The sequence below is a fragment of the Sapajus apella genome, unplaced genomic scaffold (assembly GCF_009761245.1).
Source record: "Sapajus apella isolate SASKATOON/1434 unplaced genomic scaffold, GSC_monkey_1.0 scaffold54, whole genome shotgun sequence".
NCBI lineage: Eukaryota > Metazoa > Chordata > Mammalia > Primates > Cebidae > Sapajus > Sapajus apella.
In genome coordinates, this window is record NW_022436994.1 from 7,529,910 (window position 1) to 7,554,199 (window position 24,290).

At 48.7% G+C, this 24,290-nt stretch overlaps 1 protein-coding gene and 1 non-coding gene across 9 annotated transcripts in view; one reads left to right on the forward strand and one right to left on the reverse strand.

Annotated features, from left to right (window-relative positions):
• The window catches only part of TNS3 (tensin 3), a 315,320-nt gene that overhangs the window by 5,743 nt on the left and 285,287 nt on the right, over positions 1-24,290 (forward strand). For 2 of the 8 annotated variants that reach the window (XM_032244260.1, XM_032244261.1), the window contains exon 2: positions 16,849-16,915. The exons of 3 other annotated variants lie outside the window; for them this stretch is intronic. In XM_032244260.1, coding sequence (XP_032100151.1) covers positions 16,866-16,915 — 50 coding nt within the window. In that variant the 5' untranslated portion in view covers positions 16,849-16,865. Of the gene's footprint in view, positions 1-54; positions 435-5,635; positions 6,264-16,848; positions 16,916-16,949; positions 19,279-24,290 lie in introns of those variants that run through there. 3 more of the 8 variants (XM_032244268.1, XM_032244271.1, XM_032244264.1) reach the window with 3 other exon arrangements.
• LOC116527485 lies at positions 1,937-2,043 on the reverse strand. Its single transcript, XR_004258567.1, has one exon. It is a non-coding gene; the product is annotated as a U6 spliceosomal RNA (small nuclear RNA).

Genomic DNA, 24,290 nt, shown 5'->3' on the forward strand with positions numbered 1-24,290 from the left:
GGCCGTTCAGAGCCGTCTGCAGTTGCTTTTTTTTTTTTTTTTTTTTTATTACAGGAGAGTCCGGGCTCTGCTCCAGGCACTGGGATTATTTCTCACTGGAGGATTCAGGAATCTGCGCTCTCCCCATCACCCTGGAACACAGCTGCAGTGTGTAGCATTTCACTCACTTGAAGCCACAAAATAAAAGGCACAGGCCCACATCTGGCTGTGCAGGGCAGGCGGGCAGGCGAGTGGGCCCTGGGGCACACTGGGCCATTAGCAGGGGCATCTGCGTCTAGGCCTGTGCGCATTCCTCCCTGGAGCGCCGGCTGGCTCTGCAAACAAAGGAGCCTGGTCCTGGCGTTCTCAGCCACCTTGTAATCCATCACCTTTCTTAGAGGTGTCCCTGGGCGCCTACCCCTTTCATCACTGGCCATTTGGGAGTTAGATCAAAGGTACGCACAGGAGAGAGCGATAATAGTCCAGGTTCTGGCATCCCACAAACCTGGGGCAGAACTGCCCTTTGTCCTGGGAGACCCTGGGGTTACCGTGACTGTGTTTGCCATTCCTCGCCTGCAGCCTAACATTGTCATTCCTCCACAGGTTACCGGTCTCAGGTGGGAGCCTTGTGGGCTGTTGTTTCCTTCTTTTGGGCTCCAGGCCCAGTGTACTTTGGTGCTGCTGAATTTCCATGGCCCCAGGGGCCTGAAAAGCACCTTGTGGTCCTTCTGGAGAACCACTTCCTCATTCTTGGAAGTGCTAATCTGATCCCTTGGGAGGGAGCTGTGTGCTAACTGGTTGACACTGGGGAGACCAGTGTGATAGATGAGTTTTTCCCAAAAGATCCGGGACAGGTGTTTCCAGCTTGTCTCCTCTGGAAAGAGCTGCAGAGCCCAGTGGACAGGGCTAGTGAAAGGGGGCTGTGTGCAGGCCTTGGCTGGGTGCTAAGGGAGGAGGGAGGGCTCTACCTGGGTTAAGAATGCATTTCTCGGCCGGGCGCAGTGGCTCATGCCTGTAATCCCAGCACTTTGGGAGGCCGAGGTGGGTGGATCATGAGATCAGGAGATCAAGACCATCTGGGCCAACATGGTGAAACCCCGTCTCTACTAAAAATGCAAAAAAATTAGCTGGGTGTGGTGGCGCACGCCTGTAGTCCCAGCTAGGGAGGCTGAGGTAGGAGAATTGCTTGAACCCAGGAGGCAGAGATTGCAGTGAGCTGAGACTGCACCACTGCACTCCAGCCTGAGCGACAGTGTGAGTCTCCATCTCGAAAAAAAAAGAATGCATTTCTCTCATCTTGCACTGGGAGCCCTCTGCAAATAGCCCGCCAGCTCTCAGCCTATTAAAGAGAGGGAAAGAGGCACATTTGTTATCTGCATTAGTTGGAGACTAGCAGAAGACTCTCAAGTAATGAACATATCTTTGCTTCTTAACTTGCTTTTTGATTATTTTTCTACAAAATAGTTTTCTTGTAATATGTGTTCATTGTAGACTTGGAAAAGTTAAAAAATGCTAACATCACCTTCTAACATCACCTCCACAGAGGTTCATATTTTAGCCTGTTTGTGTGCCATATGTTTTCTGTGCTTTTTAAATTTACCAAGCTGAGATCATACCATATGTATTATTTTATATCCTGCATTTAAAAATCAATGTAGCAGTATAAGCATTTCCCAGTCTAGAAATAGCTCTGCATAAATGTGACTGCTGATGACAGTACTTCAGTATGTGGATACTATACTTCGTTATAGTACTCCAGTATATGGATGTACCATATTTGGACTTCACTGTTTGTTCATTGATCATTTACATCCTGTGTTATGCTTGCACATAGGTCTTTGGGCAGATCGTAGCTAGTCATGTTCTCGGAAGAATTTCTAGCAGCTTCTTTGAGGTCAAACTGGTAAAACATGTATAACATGAACTTTGTCTTTTCTTTTAAAAAAAATTTTTTTTTTTTACTATGGAATGCTTCATGAATTTGTGTGTCATCCTTGCCCAGGGGCCATGCTAATCTTCTCTTTATCGTTCCAATTTTAGTATATGTGCTGCCAAAGCGAGCTCGTCTTTTCTTTTTTTGAGATGGATTCTTGCTCTGTCACCAGGCTGGAGTGCCGTGGCTCCATCTCAGCTCACTGAAACCTCCATCTTCTGGGTTCAAGAAATTCCCCTGCCTCAGCGTCCCGAGTAGCTGGGACTACAGGTGTGTGCCACCATGCCCAGCTAATTTTTTGTATTTTAGTAGAGACGGGGTTTCACCATGGCCAGGATGGTCTCGATCTCCTGACCTCGTGATCCTCCTGCCTTGGCCTCCCAAAATGCTGGGATTACAGGCATAAAACACTGCGCCCAGCCACTTTGTCGTTTTAATCGTGTAAGTGTACAGTTATGTGACGTTAAGTACCTTTACACTGTCGTGCAGCCATCACCACCCTCCAGCTCCAGAACTCTTTCCATTTTGCAGAACTGAAACTCTGTGTCTCTTAAATACTAACTCCCACATTCTCCTCCCCCAGTCCCTGGCAACCACCATTCTACTTTATGTCCCTATGAAACAGACTACATCTGAACATGGTATGGCTTGGGAAGGGTAAAAAAAAAAAAAAAAAGGCTGGCGCGGTGGCTCACGCCTGTAATCCCAGCACTTTGGGGGGCCGAGGTGGGCGGATCACGAACTCAAGAGATCGAGACCATCCTGGCCAACATGGCAAAACCCTGTCTCTACTAAAAATGCAAAAATAAGCTGGGTGTTTGGCACATGCGTGTAGTCCCAGCTACTTGGGACGCTGAGGAGGAAGAATCGCTTGAACCCAGGAGGCAGGGGTTGCAGTGAGCTGAGACTGCACCACTGTGCTCCAGCCTGGTGACAGAGCAAGACACCATCTCAAAAAAAAAAAAAATAATAAAATAATAAAAGAAACGGACTACATAGGGTGCCTCGTATAAGTGGAATCACACACTATTTGTATTTTTTGTGATTTATTTTATGTATATAATTTTTTGAAATGGAGTCTTACTCTCTCGCCAGGCTGGAGTGCAGTGGTACGATCTTAGCTCACTGCAGCCTCTGCCTCCTGGGTTCAAGTGATTGTCCTGTCTCAGCTTCCGAACTAGCTGGGACTACAGGCATGCACCACCACACACAGCTAATTTTTGTATTTTTAGTAGAGTCGAGGTTTCACCCTGTTTGCCAGGATGGTCTCTCATCTCTTGACCTCATAATCTGCCCGCCTTGGCCTCCCAAAGCGTTGGGATTACAGGCGTGAGCCACCACCCCCGGCCGTGATTTATTTCACGTGGCATAATGTCCTCAGGGTTTTATCCATGTCGCAACATTATCTCAATTTCCCTCCTTTTTAAGGCTGAATAATATTGTGTGTGTGTGTGTGTGTGTGTGTGTGTGTGTGTGTGTGTGTCTATAGCACATTTTGTTTATCCATTCATCCGTTGATACACTTGGGGTACTTCTATCCTTTGGCTGCTGTGAATAGTTCTGCTATGGATATGGGTGTATAAGTCCTTGCTTTCCATTTTTTTGGGTATATACGCAGAAGTGAACATAAGCTTTTTGGAACTCCTTGGTATATATGGTCAAACTGCAATTGAGACATAGGGTCCTGTCTGGATTCTCATGGTGTCCACCCACTGTCCCTAAAGATGGCTAGGTTGTCACCCCCAGGGTAAAAACCAGGCCTGCAGGAAAAGGAAGAGGGAGACTTCTTACCGAGCTATTTTGACAGATTGTGTAAACTCTGTGATTAATGGGATGAGAAAGCAGGAAGAATGTCTTTCATTTAAAAAAAAAAAAAAAAAGAGACTTCGGGGTTGCTTGGCTTTATTTTCAATTAAAAGGGTCTGATTTTGTTTCTGGAGAATGGTTTTAATTTGGATAAATGGTTCAGTCTGGGAACCGCATGCCAGAACCTATGATCTATGAGTGCAATTACTCAGGGTTTCCTCGGCTGCTTTTCTGAGGGAAGAGTCCAGAACAGGACTCGCTCTGGTTTGGCTCTGTTAAGCGTCAGGGCAAGGCCCCCGGGCGCTTGGAGTGAGGCAGTTTTTGTGATCACTCGTTGAAGTGCAGCCATCATGCCCTCCCCATCATGCCTTCCCCGACTGATGGTGGTTAATTTTTACCCTCTAAGAATGTGCTCACAATTCCAAGTCAGGAATGTCAACAGCAGGCTGTTTCCCCTCCTTCAACAAGCTGAACCAAAATTACTGGCATCTTTTCCAGCGTGGGCATTTGCAGAATGTGAGATTTGGGGGCTCAAGGAGGACGCAGACTCATCCTAACGTTCCTCCTCCAGATTACTTGAGGTCCCTGGCCGGGCAGGACTGCAGGCCCAGAGACGGGGTGGCGGGTTGCTCTATCTGGGGTCAGCGGGTGCTTCTTTCCAAGGGGATGCTGGGTTGGGGGAGGTGAGGGAATAAATCCTGGGTGGCTTTGAGGAGCCATTGGGATGGAGGGACAGCTTTGGCAGAGGCCCTGGGCAGAGCTGCCCACTGTGTTCTGGAGTAGCAAAGGGGATTTGTACAAAGACACAAGGTAGGGTCTTCCGCTCTTTAGGAGAAACACGGCAAAGCCCTGAACAACTTTTCAGGAGCTTGCAGATTGGAGACGGATGCCTGGCCGACCTAGCGGGCTGGTAGGAGCCAGTGTGGAGGGTGGCAGGGTGTCCCCAGGGTGGGAGGTGGAGACAGCTTGCAACTGAAATTTCCAAGAGCACAGCCCACAAAGGAAGAATGGGGTCCGTGAGGTGGGCGAAGGCATTGCCCTTCTGGCTTGTATCAAGGCGTTGGCTCCTGGGCCTGAAACAAAGGGCATATTAACATAATGAATAGTAAAATCATTTGGTTGGGTCCTGGGAAGAAGGCTGAGTGGCTCCAATACTTGGGGCCCTGGCCTTTTTCCGAAGGAAGGGCTGCTGGGTGGGCCCCACCTCTGGAGGTCCAGCCTGCGCTGGGACCACACGTTTTGAGAAATGTTGGCCACATGTGCCCCTTGATTTCTGGGGGAAGCACTGACAGCAACTCCCCCTGTGTCCCCGGGACCCTTCTCATTTTCCCCTTCCCATGGGCAAGGATTCAGGTGTAACCAGACTATTCTGATGAAAAATTTGAGTGAGACAGGTAACCCGAAACACTCAACAGAGTTGGGATGTGTTGCTCTTTAACTCCCACCCCCACCTCCATGTAAATAGGAATAATCCAAAACATAGGTCATCATTGAGCGCATACTGTGCTTTTAAGGCATTTTGCTTGATGTTAGGGACAATGCGACAACCAGAATGGTGTTTATCCATTTCTCGCAGGATGACAGAACGCACGATCGTTCATTTTCCACTTCCCATGGAGGTGTTTGCAGCAGGGGTGTGAAAAGCATGGTGTGTGTGTGACTGTCTCACTGATGGTCCTCCAAAACCTGGATCCTGACGTAGGTGTTGCCAGTCTCTGGGTGTCATCCTCCAACTTGTGACTGCACTGATGTCTCAGAATGCCCTGGAGGGATGGCCTTACTCCAAGTGGTCCCTCGGCTGCTGGGCTGGCTATTTGTGAGTAAACCATGTTGGTCAATGCTGTTTCTTTCTTTTTTTTTTTTAAGATGGGATTTCACCCTGATGGCCAGGCTGATCTTGAACTCCTGACCTCAGGTGATCCACCCACCTCGGCCTCCCAAAGTGCTAGGATTACAGGCGTGAGCCACTGCGCCTGGCCCTGCTTCTTTTAGAATATGCTCATCAGCTTCAGCTTGTTGGGTGTCTGCTTGTCTGTCTGTGCGGAGCCTGTGGGGAGGTCTGTGCAGCCTCACACCTCGCAGGGAGGTGGCCTCTCTGCGTGGTCATGCCCTGCGGAGTTGCATTCCTCTCCCTGATGGCTGGCTGCCAGGACCTGTGGGCCCCGGCGAGAAGGGTGGGACGTGCCGTGGCTCCTGCCAAGCTCGGTCTTCACAGACTGGGTGAGTTCTTCTGAAGCGTGGCTCCCTGGGACACCATACATGGGGCAAGCACAGCTGTGTGGCCAATGGCACGTTAACAGGGCTAGATGTGCATGGGCTGTTTAATGACGACCTTGGCCTGTGAGTCTGTGACTCTTGGTGAGCGGCCAGCCGGGGGCTGTTGGTGCTGAGTTCAGCTCTGCAGCCAGTAACGTCCCAGCTGAGTTCCAGACAGACCCGGCTTCTGTTTTCAGTGCCAAGATGAAATGGGTGAATGAGCGGGAGCTGACAGAGACTTTTGACGACTGTGACCGCTATTGTCCAGAGTGCCCTTGACCCTCTGGAGGTACTGCCTCTCCTTTCATTTGTACACACCGGTTTTTCTGCACAGTTCTGCCTGTTGTCAGCTCTGTGAGCTCTGGGGACACCAGCTTTTCCATTTCCCATACTACCAGATGGCTTTGAACGAACAAGAGGAAGGTCCCAGCATGGGCGCTGACTGCGGCCGCGTTGTCCTGTCTGTTTGTCCTGTGGGTGAAGTGGAAAGGGAGCAGGCTTTGCAGGAGCCCAGGTGGCACTCCTCGTCCCTGCTACTTGCTCTCTGTGGGGCCTGGGATGGTCCCCAAACTTCTCTGAAGTGATGCTGGAAACTGGGTTGATAGCATGGACCTCACTGAGCTGTTAGGAGTAGCTGTCAACACCGGGCACCCGACGTCCTCTTGAATGAAAGCCAGGTAGCCTTTGAGTCCTTTTCTTTCACCTGTGGTTGGTTACCCTTTTGAGAGCTCTGACCCCAGAAGTGTTTTTCAGATTGGCCCAGGTTGCTCCACGAAGACAGACTGAGAAAGGGGTGGGCCTGTGGGCCTCCTGAGCCCTTCGCAAGCCACGTACCCTCCAGAGTGGTCCGGGTGGGACGCTGACCAACAGAGGCCCAGCCCCCTGTCCTGAGGCCCAGTTAGCTGCGGCCTTTACCCATTCACATTCTGTGGGATTGGATTGTGTAATTTTTGTTTGTATCTCTCTGTCCTCATTAAATCTTAACTCCTCCAAGGACAAGAACCAAGGCTGCTGTTGCTTTAAAAAAAATGATAAGAGCTTTGGAAGGAGCTTAGAGTTAGCTACGTGTCCTTGCCAAGGTGTGACATCACTCAGAGCCTCTATTCCATCCTCTGGACAGCCAGGGGCTGGCCTCCTAATCTGGTCCCCACACGGTACACTTCACAATGGGAGGGGACAGTTGCACAGCTAGATGGAAATATTCTAGAAGTGATCGCTTACGAGGAGAGAGGGAGATGCTGGTACACTTTCCCAGGCTTTCCTTCATGTTTTTATTAGGGCCACAGCTTTCGTTCTTGGAGTTTTGCTTTGTAACCTATTCCTTTAACTTTCAGAAGAGAACCATTTGCACCTCATCTTACAGACTTGAGAATCTAGCCTGCTGTTATTTCCTTGGAAAATAGCCACATTGCAAGTTGTGTTATTGAAAGTTGATGACAAACGCCTGCCAGGAGTCCATGCAGGCTCCTTGAGATGAGGTATGCCTACAGAGCTGTGACCTCAGCACAAAAGAATACTCTTTCTGGACAGAGTGTGTTGTGGAGTTTGCCTCCTTCAAATCCATATTGCCAAATGGCAAGAATTATTTCCTTTGTTTTGCTCTCAAAATGGATTCCAGTCTTGATGTAGACCCACCAGCACTGTGTAATCCCCTGTGTAATATTTATTTATTTTTTCTTTCTTTCTTTCTTTCTTTTTTTTTCTGAGATGGAATCTTGCTCTGTCCCCCAGGCTGGAGTGCAGTGGCACAATCTCGGCTCGCTGCAGCCTCTGCCTCCCAGGTTCAAGTGATTCTCCTGCCTCAGCCTCCCAAGTAGCTGGGATTACAGGCGCCCATCACTACACCCAGCTAATTTTTGTCTTTTTGGTAGAGATGGGGTTTCACCATGTTGGCCAAGCTGGTCTCAAACTCCTGACCTCAGGTGATCCACCTGACTTGATCTCCCAAAGTGCTGGGATTACAGACATGAGCTGCCATGCCAGATCCTTGTGTTTTATTTATTTATTTTTCTGAGATGGAGTCTCTCTCTGTCGCCCAGGCTGTAGTGCAGTGGCACCATCTCAGCGTGTGCCACCACATCTGGCTAATTTTTTTGTATTTTTAGTAGAGATGAAGTTTCACCATATTGGTGAGACTGATCTTGAACTCCTGACCTTGTGATCCACTTGCCTCTGCCTCCCAAACTGCTGGGATTACAGGCTTGAGCCACTGCGCCCGGCCCTTATGTATGTTTGAGGTGGAGTCTCACTCTGTTGCCCAGACTGGAGTGCAGTGGTGCAGTCTCGGCTCACTGCAACCTCCACCTGCTGGGTGGAGGTTCAAGCAGTTCTCCTGCCTCCGCCTCCCGAGTAGCTGGGATTACAGGTGCCTGCCACCACACCCTGCTATTTTTTTGTATTTTTAGTAGAGATGGGGTTTCCTCATGTTGGTCAGGCTGGTCTCGAACTTCTGACCTGAGGTGATCCACCCGCCTCAGCCTCCCAAAGTGCAGGATTACAGGTGTGAGCCACTGCGCCCGGTTTCTTCTGTAACATTTAAATGCAGGTTTTGTTCTTATAAAGATGCTGGGCATCCAACAGACCCGTCCTGGGAAAATGTCTCATCTCCACCTTTCTGCTTTCTGCTGAGACTCCCAGATTATGTTACAGATTCTGCATCGGGGACTGAGTGCACGTAAGACACTGGCCAAATTTTGGAGAGATGTTTGGGTCCGTATAATACATCGGCTTCGTGGCTGAAGCACATCAGTTCTCAGATGAGCAACTGCTCAGATCCCTGCTCAGAGGAGGAATGGGTGTGGTGACAGCGGCACACTGAGAATACTATGGTCTTTGTTCACAGCCACAGTTAGGAGGAGATAGAGTGTCCCGGTACAAGTGATCTCTTTATCAGCAGATCCATCTGACCTTCCTCAAAGAGGCTGCAGCCCACTTCAGGGCCATTGTGTCAAACAGTTGGCGCTTGGCCTTGGCCCTGGGTAAAACACATGGCAAGCTATCACGTGGGTGCTGCTCACGTCTCCCCCACATCTGCCGGGGTTTCCATAACGCACTGTTATGTTTGCAGCTGCACTAATGTGATACGGCACAGCGGCATGGCTTGTTGCCATGCATACAAGGTGCACACCCCAGAGTGGAGGCCTCGGGCAGGGAAGTGGCTGGCATGAATTATTGACTGTGTGTGAGGCCCTGTGAGGGGAGATTCACTTTTTTCTTCCTTTGTTCATTTAATCATTCACTCACTCATTGCTTTCATGCAGCTAATGTTCAGTGTGCCTGCTCTGTCTCAGATGCATTTAACCCTCACTAACTCTGTAGAAACTGAGGCTCAGAAGGCAAATGCAGGGCGAGGCAGCTTGCCTACCATCTGAGCTTGGACATGGTAGGTCAAAGGGCTTCCGATCACGCCCCTCAGACCTGGAGTTTGCTTGTCTCCATTCTGCCTGCTCCAGAGCCCCCAGTTCTGCCAGCCACATCTCGCAGGTGAAGGAAGATGACCCTGTGGCCTGCTGGCTGCTGTGGCCTGGCTCACCTCTCCCTACCCTCTCCTGCAGGCCCCAGGGCCCTCTGGAGTCTGAGGCTTAGTGTTTTGAATCACCGGTCTTTTCTTTGAGAGAGATTGCATTGCCTGTGCCAACTTTGCAAGGGCTTGATGGCAGGGCAGCCTCTTAGAGGGTCTTGGGGGAGCCCCCAGAATGGAGTTTTGCCAGGGTGCTTGTGGGTATAGACAGCAGAGTGGAGGCAGCTTAGAAATCAGCATGTCATAGCACTGGGCTAGAGAATCAGCCAGGTGCCCAGGCTTCTCTTGTTTTAGGGGGCAACTGGCAGAATAATTCATGTTAGCCCTAGAGCAAAATGTTAGAGAGCAGAGTGCCCCAGACCTGGCCGGCTGGCGAATCCTGACCTTTATTCCTCTTCTCAGTGGGTCCTGCCCCCAGCAAAGGCCCTGCATTAATGAGGGTCAGGGTCTACTGTCTTCTGATGGTGCTCTCAAATATCAGTGGGATCTGAGGCCTGGCTCAGGGCTTTCGATAGACATGGGTGAGGACTGACTTGGTTGCTGCTTTATCTGGTCCCAAATCTTGATTTCTTCAATGAGAACGAAGGTGGCAGTAGGACCACCAGGGTTAGATTCTAGCTAGTGGCCTAGGTCCCCCTCCAGGATCTGTCACTGTGACAGCTGTTCAGCACTGTCCATGAACCTGCCTTTCTGATGTCAGTGATGGAGGGGTGTGCCCAGAGCAGTGCAGCCAGGGTGGCAAGGGTGGGCATTGTAGGGGGTTTATCCATCACCAAGGGGTTGGGAGATCTGAGGCTTGAGGGGTTGGGGGTGGTCCCTCTATCCCCAAGGATCAGGAGTTTCCTCCATTACTGAGGGCTCAGGAAATCTCTCTATTGACATCTTAAGGCCCAAGAGGCTGGGGAGCCCTTCAACACCTAGTGGTCGGGGGCACCCTGAAACCTGATAAGGCGGGGTGAAAGTTTCCTTCATCAATCACCGATGTCATCATATGAATTTCTTTTTTGTTTTTTTGAGATGAAGTCTTGCTCTGTCACCCAGGCTAGAGTGCAATGGCACGATCTCAGTTCACTGCAACCTCTGCCTCTTGGGCTCAAGCGATTCTCCTGTCTCAGACTCTCGAGTAGCTGGGATGCTAGGCATCCGCCACCATGCCCAGAATGTATTTTTTGTAGAGACGGGGTTTCACCATGTTGGCCAGGCTGGTCTTGAACTCTTGACCTTGTGATCTGCCTGCCTTGGCCTCCCAAAGTGCTGAAATTACAAGCATGAGCCACAATGCCCTGCCCTTTTCTTTCTTTTTTTTTTTTTTTGATGGAGTCTTGCTCTGTCGCCCAGGCTAGAGTGCAGTGGCGCGACCTTGGCTCACTGCAACCTTCACCTCCTGGGTTTAAGCAGTTCTCTACCTCAGCCTCCCAAGTAGCTGGGACTACAGGCGCATGCCACCACGCCTGGCTAATTTTTAGTATTTTTAGTAGAGACAGGGTTTCACCATGTTGGCCAGGCTGGTCTTGACCTACTGACCTCATGATTCGCTCATTTCCGCCTCCCAAAGTGCTGGGATTACAGGCGTGAGCCATTGTGTCTGGCCTGAATTATATACCTTTCATTTCAATTTGACATATATATATATATATATATATATATTTTTTTTTTTTTTGCCGTTTTGCCATATTTAGTTTATCTCTCCTTATCTGATGTGAAAACAAGTACGCATCATGAATGGCAGCCATTAGTACTTTATCCTGCATTTCCTAAGGACAAGAACATGTCCCTATACATACCCTTCATCCTTAAAGCCATGATGACCTGAGACATTGAATACTGACTGCATGACATCAGCTGACATCCAGTCCATATTTGAATTTTCCCAATCATCCCCTAAAGTTGTTTGCAGATGTGCCTTAATCTACTCAGAATCCCATCATGGTTTACAAGTTGGGCTAACTCCATATCTGTGTTCTGAAATCTGAGGCAGACCCTTGCTTTCTTTATTTTAATCTTATTAGTATTTTTTCATGATGTCAACATTTGTTTTATTTCCAAAGACTTTTTAAAATTAAATGTTTTGGCTTGAGGCCGTTTGCAGGCAGTTTTAAGAAATCATATATTGAGATCTTATGTGTCCTTTACCCATTTTCCTGTAGTGGAAACACCTTGAAAAACTCCAGAACATTATCACAACAGGATACTGAAATTGATATAGTCAAGATATAGGACATTCCCTCACCACAAGTATCCCTGACATTGCTCTTTTATGACCACTTCCACTTTCTCCCGTCCCCGCCCTCTGTGACACCTGACAACCGTTAATCTGTTCTTCATTTCTGTGGTTTTGTCATTTTGAGAATGTCACATAAGGCTGGGCACAGTGGCTTATGCCTGTAATCCCAGCACTTTGGTAGGCTGAGGCGAGTGGATTACAAGGTGAAAAGATCGAGACCAGCCTGGCCAACGTGGTGAAACCCTGTCTCTACTAAAAATACAAAAATTAGCTCAGCATGGTGGTGTGCACCTGTAGTCCCAGCAACTCAGGAGGCTGAGGCAGGAGAATCACTTGAACCCGGGAGGCGGAGTTTGCAGTGAGCCAAGATCTCACTGCACTTCAGCCTGGGCGATAGAGTGAGACTCTGTCCCCTCACCAAAAAAAAAAAAAGAATATCGCATAAATGAAATGGAATCATATAGTATGCAACCTCCCAGAATTCATGGTTTTTACTCAGCGTAATTCTCTGGAGATTCATCCAGGTTGTGTGTATTAGTGGCTTGCTCCTTATTACTGAGCATTGTTACCTGTGAGGGATAGACCACAGTTTACTTGATCACTCACCTGCTGAAGGACTTCCAGCTCACTTTTCAGTTATTTAGATTATCTTTCGTTTCTTTCATTGGCATCTGTGTACTTTTGGCATGCAAGTCCTGTGTATGTCTTAAGATGTACACCCAAGTGTTCGTCTTAAGTTTCACTTCTTAAAGTGATTGTGAATGGCCTTGTATTTTTAATTTTGTGTCTATGTGTTCATTGCTTGTGCATAGAAATGCAATTGACTTTTGTATGTTTACCTTGTATCCTGTGACCTTGCAAAGTTTTGTTTTGTATATTCCTGGGGATTTCCCATGTAGATAATCATGCCATCTGAAAACAGGGACAATGTTATTTCTTTCCTGGACTTTGCCTTTTTAAAGGGCTCAGGCTAGTTTCCTGTTCTGTTTTTTTTTTTTTTTTTTTTTTTTGAGAAGTCCTGTTCTGTTGCCCAAGCTGGAGTGCAGTGACGCCATCTCAGCTCACTGTAACCTCCCTCCCGGATTCAAGTGATTTTCCTGCCTTAGCTTCCCGAGTAGCTGGGACTACAGGTGTATACCACCATGCCTGGCTGATGTTTTTGTATTTTTAGTAGAGACAGGGTTTCACCATGTTGACCAGGCTGGTCTCGAACTGCTGACCTCAGGTGATCTGCCCACCTCGGCCTCCTTAAGTGCTGGGATTACAGGCATGAGCCACCTTGCCCGGCCATGATTTGGAATGCCTTTTTGTCCTGCTGTTGGCTAAGTCAGATCACTTGGTTGAGACCTCCAGATTCCCTTCTTACCTTTGAGACCGCCTCCTAACAACTTTGACTCAGCAGTTTTAACATCCAAGGATAGCCTTTGCCTGAATCAGTTATTGTCTGATGGTTTGTTGTTGTTGTTTGGTTTTTTGCCTAAGGAGTTAAGCAATGGTAGTTCTTAACTGTTTTAGCACTTCAGAAACACTTATTGTCTTGCATATAACCAGATTGTTACTTAGTAATCTCTTTTGCCTGGGGAGCAAGCTTTTCAGAGTAAAAGGGATACTGGAGCCAGAGAGAATTGGATTTAAGATGGTGATTCCATAGGTGGTTTGCAAATCTGCCAAAACAAAGATGTATGCCTTTTCTCAAACCCTGACTCTGTAAGAGCACCTGCAGTGCCTTTGGACAGCACCCTATGTAACTGCAGTGGAGATGTGAATGTAGCTTCAGTCACTGCCATATGACAGATGCCTGCCCAGGCTCACCCACCAGCCAAGCTGCTTGGGTGGCTCTGATGAGGAGTCCATGTTTTTGGACAACTGCTGTCTTAAGTCAGCAGTTCTCACAGTGAGGTCCTGAAACCAGCATTAGCATCCCCTGGAAACTGTTAGGAATACCAGTCCTGGGCTCCACCCCAGACAGACCTCCTGCATCAGACACTCTGGGTTGGGGCTCGACAGGGTTTAGAACCACTCATCTGGATTAATCTTTTTTCCAATGTGTAGTACTAGTCTGAAACCCCAGGGAAGCTGTTAATTCAGATGTCTTTAAAGTTCCATGTGGCTTTGCAATAATCTATGCCTATCATGCTGTCAGACTGTGGCTGGCTGCTCTTCCAAAGCGTCTCAGATCCTGTGTGAAGAATAAGCTCCATTTACAGTTCTCATACTTAGGGGAAGTGCTTTTAGCTCCCTGAACCCCCAATGTGAATTTTTGCCTAAGATTAGGAAATCCAGCAGACTATGAAATTGGAAAGTGAGGTTGGTGTTAACAAGTGTAAATTTGTGCATATTTTCAGCATTTGTTTATATTTAACTTTGCCCCCCACCTACTGGCTTATTACCTTAAGAAATAAAAAAATCGGCTAGGTGTGGTGACTCACGCCTGTAATCTGAGCACTTTGGGAGGCCGAGGCAGGCTGATCACCTGAGGTCAGGAGTTTGAGGCCAGCCTGGCTAAGATGGCGAAACCCCGTCTCTACTAAAAATGCAAAAATCAGCCAGGTGTGGTGGTGTACACCTGTAATCCCAGCTACTCAGGAGGCTGAGGAAGGAGAATTGCTTGAGCCCGGGAGGCGGAGGTTGCAGTGAGCCGAGATTGCACCACAGCACTCCAGCCTGGGCAACAGAGTGAGACTCCGTCTCAAAAAAATAAATAAATAAAATAAAAATATCAACATTTCTAGAGGCCAGTGTCTTTATAGCCTACTCTACTGGTTGAGGATTTTGATTCTTCACCAAAGAGATGCAGACTGAGCTGCTTTTGTGTGCAAGGCAGTGTGCTTTTCCTGTAACGAGGAGGTGAGTTCCTACGGGCTCAGGAGCAGTAGGTAGCCATGTGTGCATCTGGACCAAGCTGTGAGAAGGGGACGTGTCTGCAGAGGAAAAGAAGGTGCTGTGGAAACTGAGAGGTGAATGGGGGTAGGGTGGAGGAGGCAGCCAAGAGCTTAGTGGTATTCATCAGTCAGGTGTTCCAGGGAGACACAACCAACAGGTGGCCGTCTCTCCAGACTCCACAACCAACAGCTGGCCGTCTCTCCAGACTCCCTCGTCCTCCTCTCTGCTGCTGTCAGGGGCACCCAGCCCTTGGCCGACTCTGCCTGTGGCCCCACTGGCTGCTCCTGCAACCCTTCAACTGGAACCCCAGCACAGACATCAGCCCACTTACTAACAGCCCAAGGCTGGCAAGGAACTGAAGCACAGTTTCAATACAGTTTGATAGGTAAACATTTCTTCATTGCAGTGATGATGGTAAAAATCCCCTCCACCCTGACCATCCAGGGGAGGAGTGGCCTCCCCTCCCCGGACTGACCCAGTGCGTGTCTCTGACCTGGAGGTCATTCTGGAAATGGAAAGGCCAGCTCATTTTTCCTCAACAGAGTTCTGCAAAAAATATCTTCATCATTGACAGTTATTTTAAGTAGACTCAAAGAGAGAATTAGATTTATTTGGTCAAAGGTGGATAAACACTTAAAAGGCCACACCGTTCAGCCTGGTCTGCTGCCTCTTTTGTTTTTTTTTTTTTTTGAGATGGAGTTTCACTCTTGTTGCCCAGGCTGGAGTGCAATGGCGTGATCTCAGTTCACTGTAACCTCTGCCTCCCGGATTCAAGCAATTCTCCTGTCTCAGCCTCCCAAGTAGCTGGGATTACAGGTGCATGCTACCACGCCAGGTTAATTTTTATATTTTTAATAGATACAGAGTTTCATCATGTTGGTCTGGCTGGTCTCGAACTCCTGACCTCAGGTGATCCACCCACTTCGGCCTCTCAAAGTGCTGAAATTATAGGCGTGAGCCACTGCGCCTGGCCTGGTCTGCTGCCGTCTACCGGAGTGAGTGCAGCATTTCACAAAACTCTACAACTGAGGTTAGGAAACATTCTTGGAGATGCTGGTATGGTGGTGAAATTCTTTTTGGTGGAATTCTTAACTACATACAAAACAGGTAAAGTCAGTTTCTTGGTTGTGCATGGGAAAAAGACTTTTCTCTCCAAAGATGACATGGATAAGAACACCATAGATAAATTCAAGGCACAGGGAAGGTGAGTTTCGGGACTGGCCAACTGCATCGGTGCCTGGGGACAATTCAACTCAACAAACAGCTGGGAGCCAAGATGCGGCCCCACCTCCCGCTCCAGGCCCAGCCCTCTCTGGCCATACCCTTCTTTAGCCATGCTCATTCTTGTTCATGTCCCTAACAGCAAAGCTAGGCAAAACTCCCTGGGCATCCCCAGGCCAGGCCCTCTGCCTGGGCACATGAGGATCACCCAGAGTGACTGAGGCAGATGGAGTAGTCACGGCTTGGAGCTACATGGGGGTCCGCCAGAAACACAGAACCCCTTCTGCCTGGAGCCCCTCTTCAAAGAGGGCTTTGGTTGGACAGATTTATGGAAGACATGAGAACACCAGCATTTCATGGTGGAAATCACGTTTTGGACAGAGCGATGTTTAATTGGTTTGTGCTACTATAACCAGATACCTTAGACAGGGCAATTTATAGACGACAGGAATTTATTTCTCACAGTTCTGGAGGCTGGAAGTCTAAGATCAAGGCCCTCGGTTTCTGGTGAGGGCCTGTTTCCTGGTTCATAGATGGCGCCCTCTTTGTGCCCTCACGTGCTACAGGTATGAGGGAGCTCCCTGGGGCTATTATGAGTCCTTAAGCCCAGGCTGAGGCTGCAGCTGCATGACCAAACCACCTTCCTGAGGCCCCACCTCCTCATACCATCACCTGGGGGTTAGGGCTTCAACATAGGAACTGGACGGGGATGGGGCACAGACATTCCGACCCTGGCAGTGATGCATAAAAGCCCAGTTTGAGATGGGCAGCAAAGGCTGGCTCTGGCAGTCCTGTGGGGGTGGAGCGGGTGGGGTGGACCCAGCTTCCTGCCCTGCGGCCTCAGTGGCCCTCATGACATTGTGAATCCCTTCAAGCCAGGTGTAGTGTGTGTGGCTTGTTGTTCTCTGGTTTGTAGCTTCATCAAATTATCAGGGCTGCTCGGCCCCCTGAACGTGAAGGTCAGGGATTTCGTAAAAGGGCCCTTGTCCTATGCTACATCAGCTCTCTGCATGTCCTGGTCCCCAGGCTGCCCCATTGCCCTGATGAAGATGCATGATGGAGCTTGGACCTGGAATGAGGGGAGTGGAAGGAGGTGAGCGCAGAGATGGACAGGAGCCCCAGGGAGGCTGGGTCCATGGGGTGCCGTGGACTTTGATGGAGGCCTCAGAGATGGTAGAGCAGGAGGGCTGGCCTCTCATAAGACTGGCCCCTGTGCCTCTTGTTTTAGCCTCTTCCAGCCCCCATCCCTGCCTCTTGCTCTCCATTCTCTACATGCCCCTGAAGTGCATAAAGATGATGTGAGGAGGCTGAGGCACCGCCCTGCGCCAGAAAGTTCTTGGAACTTCCCACGGTCACATTCCTAAGATGGAATGTTGTGAGGCTGCCTCTGCTGTCCTTTGGAGAAGTCTCCTGCTCCCATTATTAAAAATCTCAACATGTATCTCGATGTCTGTATATTTCAGTATGCATTAAACATGGGATTGGAAGAGTGTCATGGGAGGTCCATATACATGGACGGTCTGGGATTTGCTTCTGCCTTCCAGTGCTTTCCCTTGAGCTCTCTGGGAAGATGTGGGCTCTGGGAGATTCTCAGCCGGTTTTGTCATGCCCAGCTGAGTGGAAGGGGTCGAGTGGGATATGCAAAGCTCCCTCCTGTTCATGGCCTTGGATGTAACCAAGGAGGGCTTGGCCTCGGACCATAAGTGGGGTTTTCTTGCAGGTGTACACAGAGGAATGTCCCATCGCGTGGCTGTGTGGGAGAGTGGGCTCTGGGGAGGCAGAGCTGGGACCCTCTGCTGAGCAGGGAGGCAGTGGACCCTGTTTGTTCCTCATGTGTGGGAAACCTGCCAAGGGAGGCTGCGGTTATTTTGCCCCGCTTTTTCCACGGACGAAACAGGAGTCAGTTGAAATTTGCAAGTAGGTGATGGGAGAGGTGGGCCTGAACCCCAAGTCCTTAGGCTGAAAACCTGGGCCTTTCTTGGTCTCTGCAGATGTGCTCCATTGCAGGGCGGGGAGGTGCTGGGGTCGGCCTCTTTGAAGTCGGGCTGATGGACACGTTTGGGGCTGGTGGAGGCACCCGCGCTTGCATGGAGGAGGGTGTGGGACCCTCTGCCAAGTGTCAAGTTAGCCTGAAAGGAGGTGCAGACTGGGGGCTTTGCTTTTTGCCCTGGGGTAAGAAAAAAAGAAAACAATGCAGGCCGAGGAAGCATTCCTGGCGGGGATTACCTGGGAGGTGGCGCAGCCTCTTTGATCCTCCTCCGTACGGCTTGCTGTAGCTTGCTCTTATCAGGACCGCAAATTCCCTGTTTCCTTTTATGTTGGGAACCTACTAGAGGCTCTGATACTGGAAGCGGGGTGCCTCATTCTTGCCTGCAGGATGCAGTGTCCGGTACACAGGCGTCAGCGCCCACATGGGGGTGGACAGTGGAGGGCCAGCCTGGGCGAGTCCCCTGTGCTCAGGCCTCCTTGGTGGGGGTGGGGTGGGAGTGGTCTGGAGGCTGGTCATTTGTCATTCGTCAGAGGGACGATGGGCAGGCAGTGATGTCCAGAGGCTTACTCACTGCCTGCCTTCTAGCCAGCCCTCTGGAAAAGAGGCCGTGCTTCCAGGTTGGAGACTTCCTCTGGAGAATTCCGTGACACACGTTCTTGAACTGTGGATGTGATTCAGTAAGGTGCAGTTGATGGCAGGTGGGGTGGAATAATTCCTTGTTGGATAGTTTGCTCCAGGAATGGTGTGGCCTTCCTGCCTCCTCTCACTAGACGCTAGTGGTCTCCTCAGTGGTGGTGATGGTTAAAATGTCCTCACATTTCCAAATGTCCCCTGCGCCTCCAATTATTAGTAGGCAGAGAATTCAGTCCGCACTTAAAAAAACAAACTAGGATGAAAAATCCCAGAGGGTATTCTCCCAGTTGCCACGTAATATTCCTGAAAAATCTTCAAGTTATTTACCCATGAGGTGTGTTACCTGGTTGTTACTTAAGAGAGATTTCTGTATGTGTTGCAAGGAGAGGCATTGCAGAAACCGACGGGCATTTTTGTCATTCTACATTGTGACTCTTCCTTTCCTGTGTTTGAAAGATGAAAAGATAGCACCCCCTGGACGGGCAAGGGTTGGTTTAAAAAACAGTGTTGGGACTGAAAGGTCCATTAGTGAGCTCAGTGCAGGCAGGGGTGATGGTCCTGGTGGAGGTAGCCATTTCAAAGCTTCTAAGTGTGGCTGAGGAAGGAAGGAAAAGTCAGCCTCTCCCTTACGTAGGACGCTTGCGAACTTTCCGAGACACACTCTTGGCCTCAAAGATTGTTCCGACCCTGGCCATTTGTAGGACTTATCCAAGGTGGATCTGAGCCTCCTCGTGTATTCCAGGCTGAGACCAGGATCCGGGTGCATCACCAGCTGGCAGAAGATGGGGCTTAGGCAGAAGATGGGGACTAGGCACTCTGCACGCCCGGCACAGGTCAGGTTCTATTGCTTCCCGCCCCCGCTGCTCCTGGTGATTGTCTGTGGGAGACATGGCTTGGTGGCAGGGACTGGAGGACAGAAGGCTGGGAGTAGAGCCTCTTGGCTGCAACCTGTCCCCCCTTCCTAGCACCCTTGCACTGAGAATCGCCAGTTGTCATTCCTTCCTTGCATGCTGTGCCCACTGCACCAAAGTCTTGTGGAGTTTTGCCATTTGGGTTTAATGGGAGATTGCATTCACCCCAGGCCAGCCAGGGGGAGTGGGCAGGGTCCGGCCTGGGGCCTGCACTGCAGCCCCTGGAGATCTCAATCATCATGCCTCTGCTTTGCTTCTCTCGGCTCGGGAAACTTCACTTACCGCTGTCCCCAGAGTGTGACTCAGATGCACCCAATGACCAGAGGAACTTGTTGGGAGGAAGTCGCAATTATGGGGTTAGAGAGAGGAAAGTCAAACAGCCAACAAAATAATCATCATGCTCTCTTGTGGATTGGGAATAAGGGATGTGGGGCCCTCTGTCGTCCTCAGTTACCCATCTCAGAGCTTCAGATGCCCAGACTCAGGCCGGAGGGTCCCTAGGGCCCCAGGACAGGCAGAACACCCACATTCATGGGTGTGTATATTGTTCCCCAGATGGCCTGGAGAGACCCCTTCTCAGGAGGTCTTCGCCCTTAGTGTGTCTCTGAATGGGGACTCTAAAATCTATCTGGAAACTTCCTTAGAGTAGCTAACTGACTTTTATTAAAGAGAATTTTTAAAAAATCACGTTTTTGGGCCTGGCATGGTGGTTCATGCCTGTAATCCCAGCACTTTGGGAGGCCAAAGACGGCAGATCATCTGAGGTCAGGAGTTCGAGACCAGCCTGACCAACATGGAGAAACCCCATCTCTACTAAAAATACAAAATTAGCCAGGTGTGATGGTGCACATGCCTATAATCCCAGCTACAGGAGGCTGAGGCAGGAAAATCGCTTGTACTCTGGAGGCAGAGGTTGTGATGAGCTGAGATCGCGCCATTGCACTCCAGCCTGGGCAACAAGAGCGAAACTCTGTCTCCAGAAAAAAAGAAAATAAAAATCACCTTTTGATTTTAAAGTGTCTCTAGGATCTTCTGCAGTTGGTATCATTTTGACTAGAACCTTTCACTGCCCAACTGTCAACAGGTTTATTCTATAAAAGAGGCCATGCAGTTCGAGGAGAATCTGAACATGAGATTCACACACTGAACTCTACCTGGTTGCCTCTGCTTTTGTGTCTGTTTGTATGTGTATGTGTGTATGTAAGTGCATGTTTATATGTATATGTACACACATGCATGTATACATGTATACTGCACAGGCACACATACCTACATGTATGTGTATGCATGTGCATCTAATGTGCATGTGTGTATTCTGTGTGTGCAAGCTTACTTTGGAGATACTGCAGTTTGGTGCCAGACCACAGCAACAAAATGAATGTTGACATAAAGTAAGTTGCACATATCTTTTGGCTTCCCAGTGCGTATAAAAGTTGTTTATACTAAACTGTAGTTTATTAAAGTGTGAAAATGGCAGTATGTCTAGAAAAACAATGTGCAGGTCTTAATTTAAAAATACCTTATTGCTAAAAAATGCTGACAATCATCTCAGCCTTCAGCAAGTTAAAATCTTTTTGCTGATGGAAGGTCTTGCCTATGAGTTCATGGCTTTGGACTGATCAGTGGTTACTGAAGGTTGGGGTGGCTGTGGCAATTCCTTAAAAATAAGATGGCGATACAGTTTGCTACATCCGTTGAATCTTTCATGAAAGATGTCTCTGTAGCACGTGATGGTGTTTAATAGCATTTTATCCACATTAGAACTTTTTTCAAAATTGGAAGCTATCCTTTCAAACTCTGTTGCTGCTTTATCAATTACATGTATGTGATTTTCTGAATACTTTGTTGTCATTTCAACAATATTTACAGCATCTTTGGGGTAGGTTCCATCTTAAGAGACCACTTTCTTTGCTTATGCATAAGGACCAACTCCTCATCCATTAAAGATTTAAATGAGATTGCAGCATTTCTGCCACATCTTCAGGCTCCACTTCCAGTTCTAGTGCTCTTGCTGTTCCTAGCGTATCTCGTTTCTTCACTGCAGTCCTGAACCCTCAAGGCCATCCGTAAGGGTTGAAATCAACTTCTTCCAAACTCTTGTTACTACTGACATTTTGATTTTCTCTCATGAATCACAAATGTTCTTAAACCCATCTGGACTGTTGAATCTTTTACAGAAGGGTTTCAGTCGACTTTGCCCAGATTCATCAGAGAAATCACCATCTATCACAGCTATAGCTTTAAAAATGTTATTTCTTTTCTGTTTTCGAGACGAGTCTTGCTCTGTCAACCAGCCTGGAGCGCAGTGGTGTGATCTCAGCTCACTGCAACGTCCACCTCTGGGGTTCAAGCAATTCTCCTGTCTCAGCCTCTTGAGTAGCTGGGATCACAGCACCCGCCACCACGCCTAGCTAATTTTTGTATTTTTAGTAGAGATGGGGTTTCCCCATGTTGGCCAGGCTCCAACTCCTGACCTAAGGTGATCCATCTGCTTTGGCCTCTTAAAGTGCTGGGATTACAGGCGTGCGCCACCATGCCACGTGCCAGGCCCAAAATGTATTTTTTTTGAGACGGAGTGTCTCTGTCGCCCAGGCTGGAGTGCAATGGCACGATCTCAGCTCACTGCAACCTCCGCCTCCTGGGTTCAAGCGATTCTCCTGCCTCAGCCTCCAGAGCAGCTGGGATTATAGGCATCTGCCACCACTCAGCTAATTTGTATTTTTGGTAGAGATGGGGTTTCATCATTGTTGGTCAGGCTGGTCTCTAACTCTTGACCTCAGGTTATCCACCTGCTTCAGCCTCCCAAAGTGCTGGGATTACAGGTGTGAGCCACCGTGCCTGGCTTAAAATGTATTTCTTAAAAAGAAAGACTTGGCTGGGTGCGGTGGCTCACGCCTGTAATCCCAGCACTTTGGGAGGCTGAGACGGGCGGATCACGAGGTCAAGAGATCAAGACCATCCCGGCCAAGACGTTGAAACCCCGTCTCTACTAAAAATACAAAAATTAGCCGGGCGTGGTGGTGCACCCCTGTAATCCCAGCTACTCGGGAGGCTGAGGCGGAAGAATTGCTTGAACCCGGAAGGCAGAGGTTGCAGTGAGCCGAGATTGTGGCATTGCACTCCAGCCTGGCGACAGAGCTAGACTGCATCTCAAAACAAACAAACAAGACCTGAGCTGGGCGTGGTGGCGGATGCCTGTAATTCCAGCTACTAGAGAGGCTGAGATAGGAGAATCGCTTGAACTTGGGAGGCAGAGGTTGCAGTGAGCTGATATCGCGCCATTGCACTCCAGCCTGGACAAGAGTGAGACTTTGTCACAAAAAAAAAAAAAAAGGACTTGAAATTCTAAATTACTCCTTGATTCATGGGCTGTAGAATGGGGATTGTGTTAGTAGGCATGAGAATGCTATAAGCAAAATTTCAATGCCGCAAAAGAAATAACACTCGAAGATGAATCCTCCCAGCAGGGCAGTTTACTTGTATAGAAGGGTGCAGGGTGCACGCATGGGGCAGCATGGCAACCGCAGGCTTGGACAAGGGGGGAAGGGGTACTTATGCTGGGGGGTGGGGGTGTCGTCCCTACTGCTGTGTCGTCCCCTATTGGCTAGGGTTACACCGCACAAACTAGACTAATCCAGATTGGCTATTTTATTTTATTTTACTTTTTTTCGCCTCCTTTGTAAAACTCCTTGAATCAACGATTGGCTGTTTTAAAAAGAGTAGGGGTCCAAGCTGGAGTGGCAGGGTGGGTGTTTTGGCAGGAAGGACGGTTTTGGGTGTGTCAGAGCAGGTAGCCAGGGGCAATCAGGTGACCGGGATGAGTCAGGATTGGGGGGAGGGGGAGCAGATGGGAACTACTGATTAGAACTGGTGGAGAAGGAATTACAAGGAAGTTAAACTTTAAAATAGAGAATTAAAGAATAAGAAAACTGAACATGCTGATACACTGATTCTCTGAAGAGAAATTCAGAACTCATTGTATCCAGTTAGAACAACGTTCATTTCTTTGTATCTCTGTCAGAACTGCTGCGTGACCAGGTGCATTGTCAACAAGTAGTCATATTTTGAAAAGAATCTTTTTTTTTCTGAGCAGTAGGTCTCAACAGTGAGCTTAAAATAGTCAATAAACCATGCTATAAAGAGTTCTGTCATCCAGGCTTTGCTCTTCTATTTATAGAGCATAGGGAGGGTAGATTTAGCATAATTCTTAAGGAATCTAGGATTATCAGAACAGTAAACGAGCATTTCCTTCAACTTAAAGTCATCTTTAGCCGTAGCCTCTAACAAGAGAGTTAGCCAGTGCCTGGAAACTTTGAAGCCAGGCATTGACTTCTCCTCTCTAGCTATGAAAGTCCTAGGTGGCATCTTCTCCCAGCAGAAGGCTGATTTTGTCTGCATTGAAATCTGTGGTGCTAATGTAGCTACCTTCATCAGTGGACTTAGCTGGATCTTTTGGATAGCTTGTGGCAGCTTCTACGTTAGTATTTGCTGCTTCACCTTACTCTGTGATGTTATGGACCTGGCGTCTTTACTTAAAACTCTTGAACCAACAACCTCTGCTAGCTTCACGCTTTTCTCCTGAAGCTTCCTCACCTCTCTGAGTCTGCATAGAACTGAAGAGAGTTAGGGCCTTGCTCTGGATTAGACTTTGGCTTAAGGGAATGTGGTGGCTGGTTTGATCTTCTAATCCAGACCACTCAAACTTTGTTAGTATCAGCAAAAAGGCTGTTGTGCTTTCTTATCATTCGTGTGTTTACTGGAGTAGCATTTCTAATTTCCTTCAAGAACTTTGCCTTTGCATTTGCACCTTGGCTAACCGGCAGGAGAGGCCTGGCTTTCAGCCTGTTTGAGCACATGTCTTCCCCACTAAGCTTACCCATTTCTAGCTTTTAAGAGATGTGGCTCTTTCTTTCACTTGAACACTTACTGGTTAT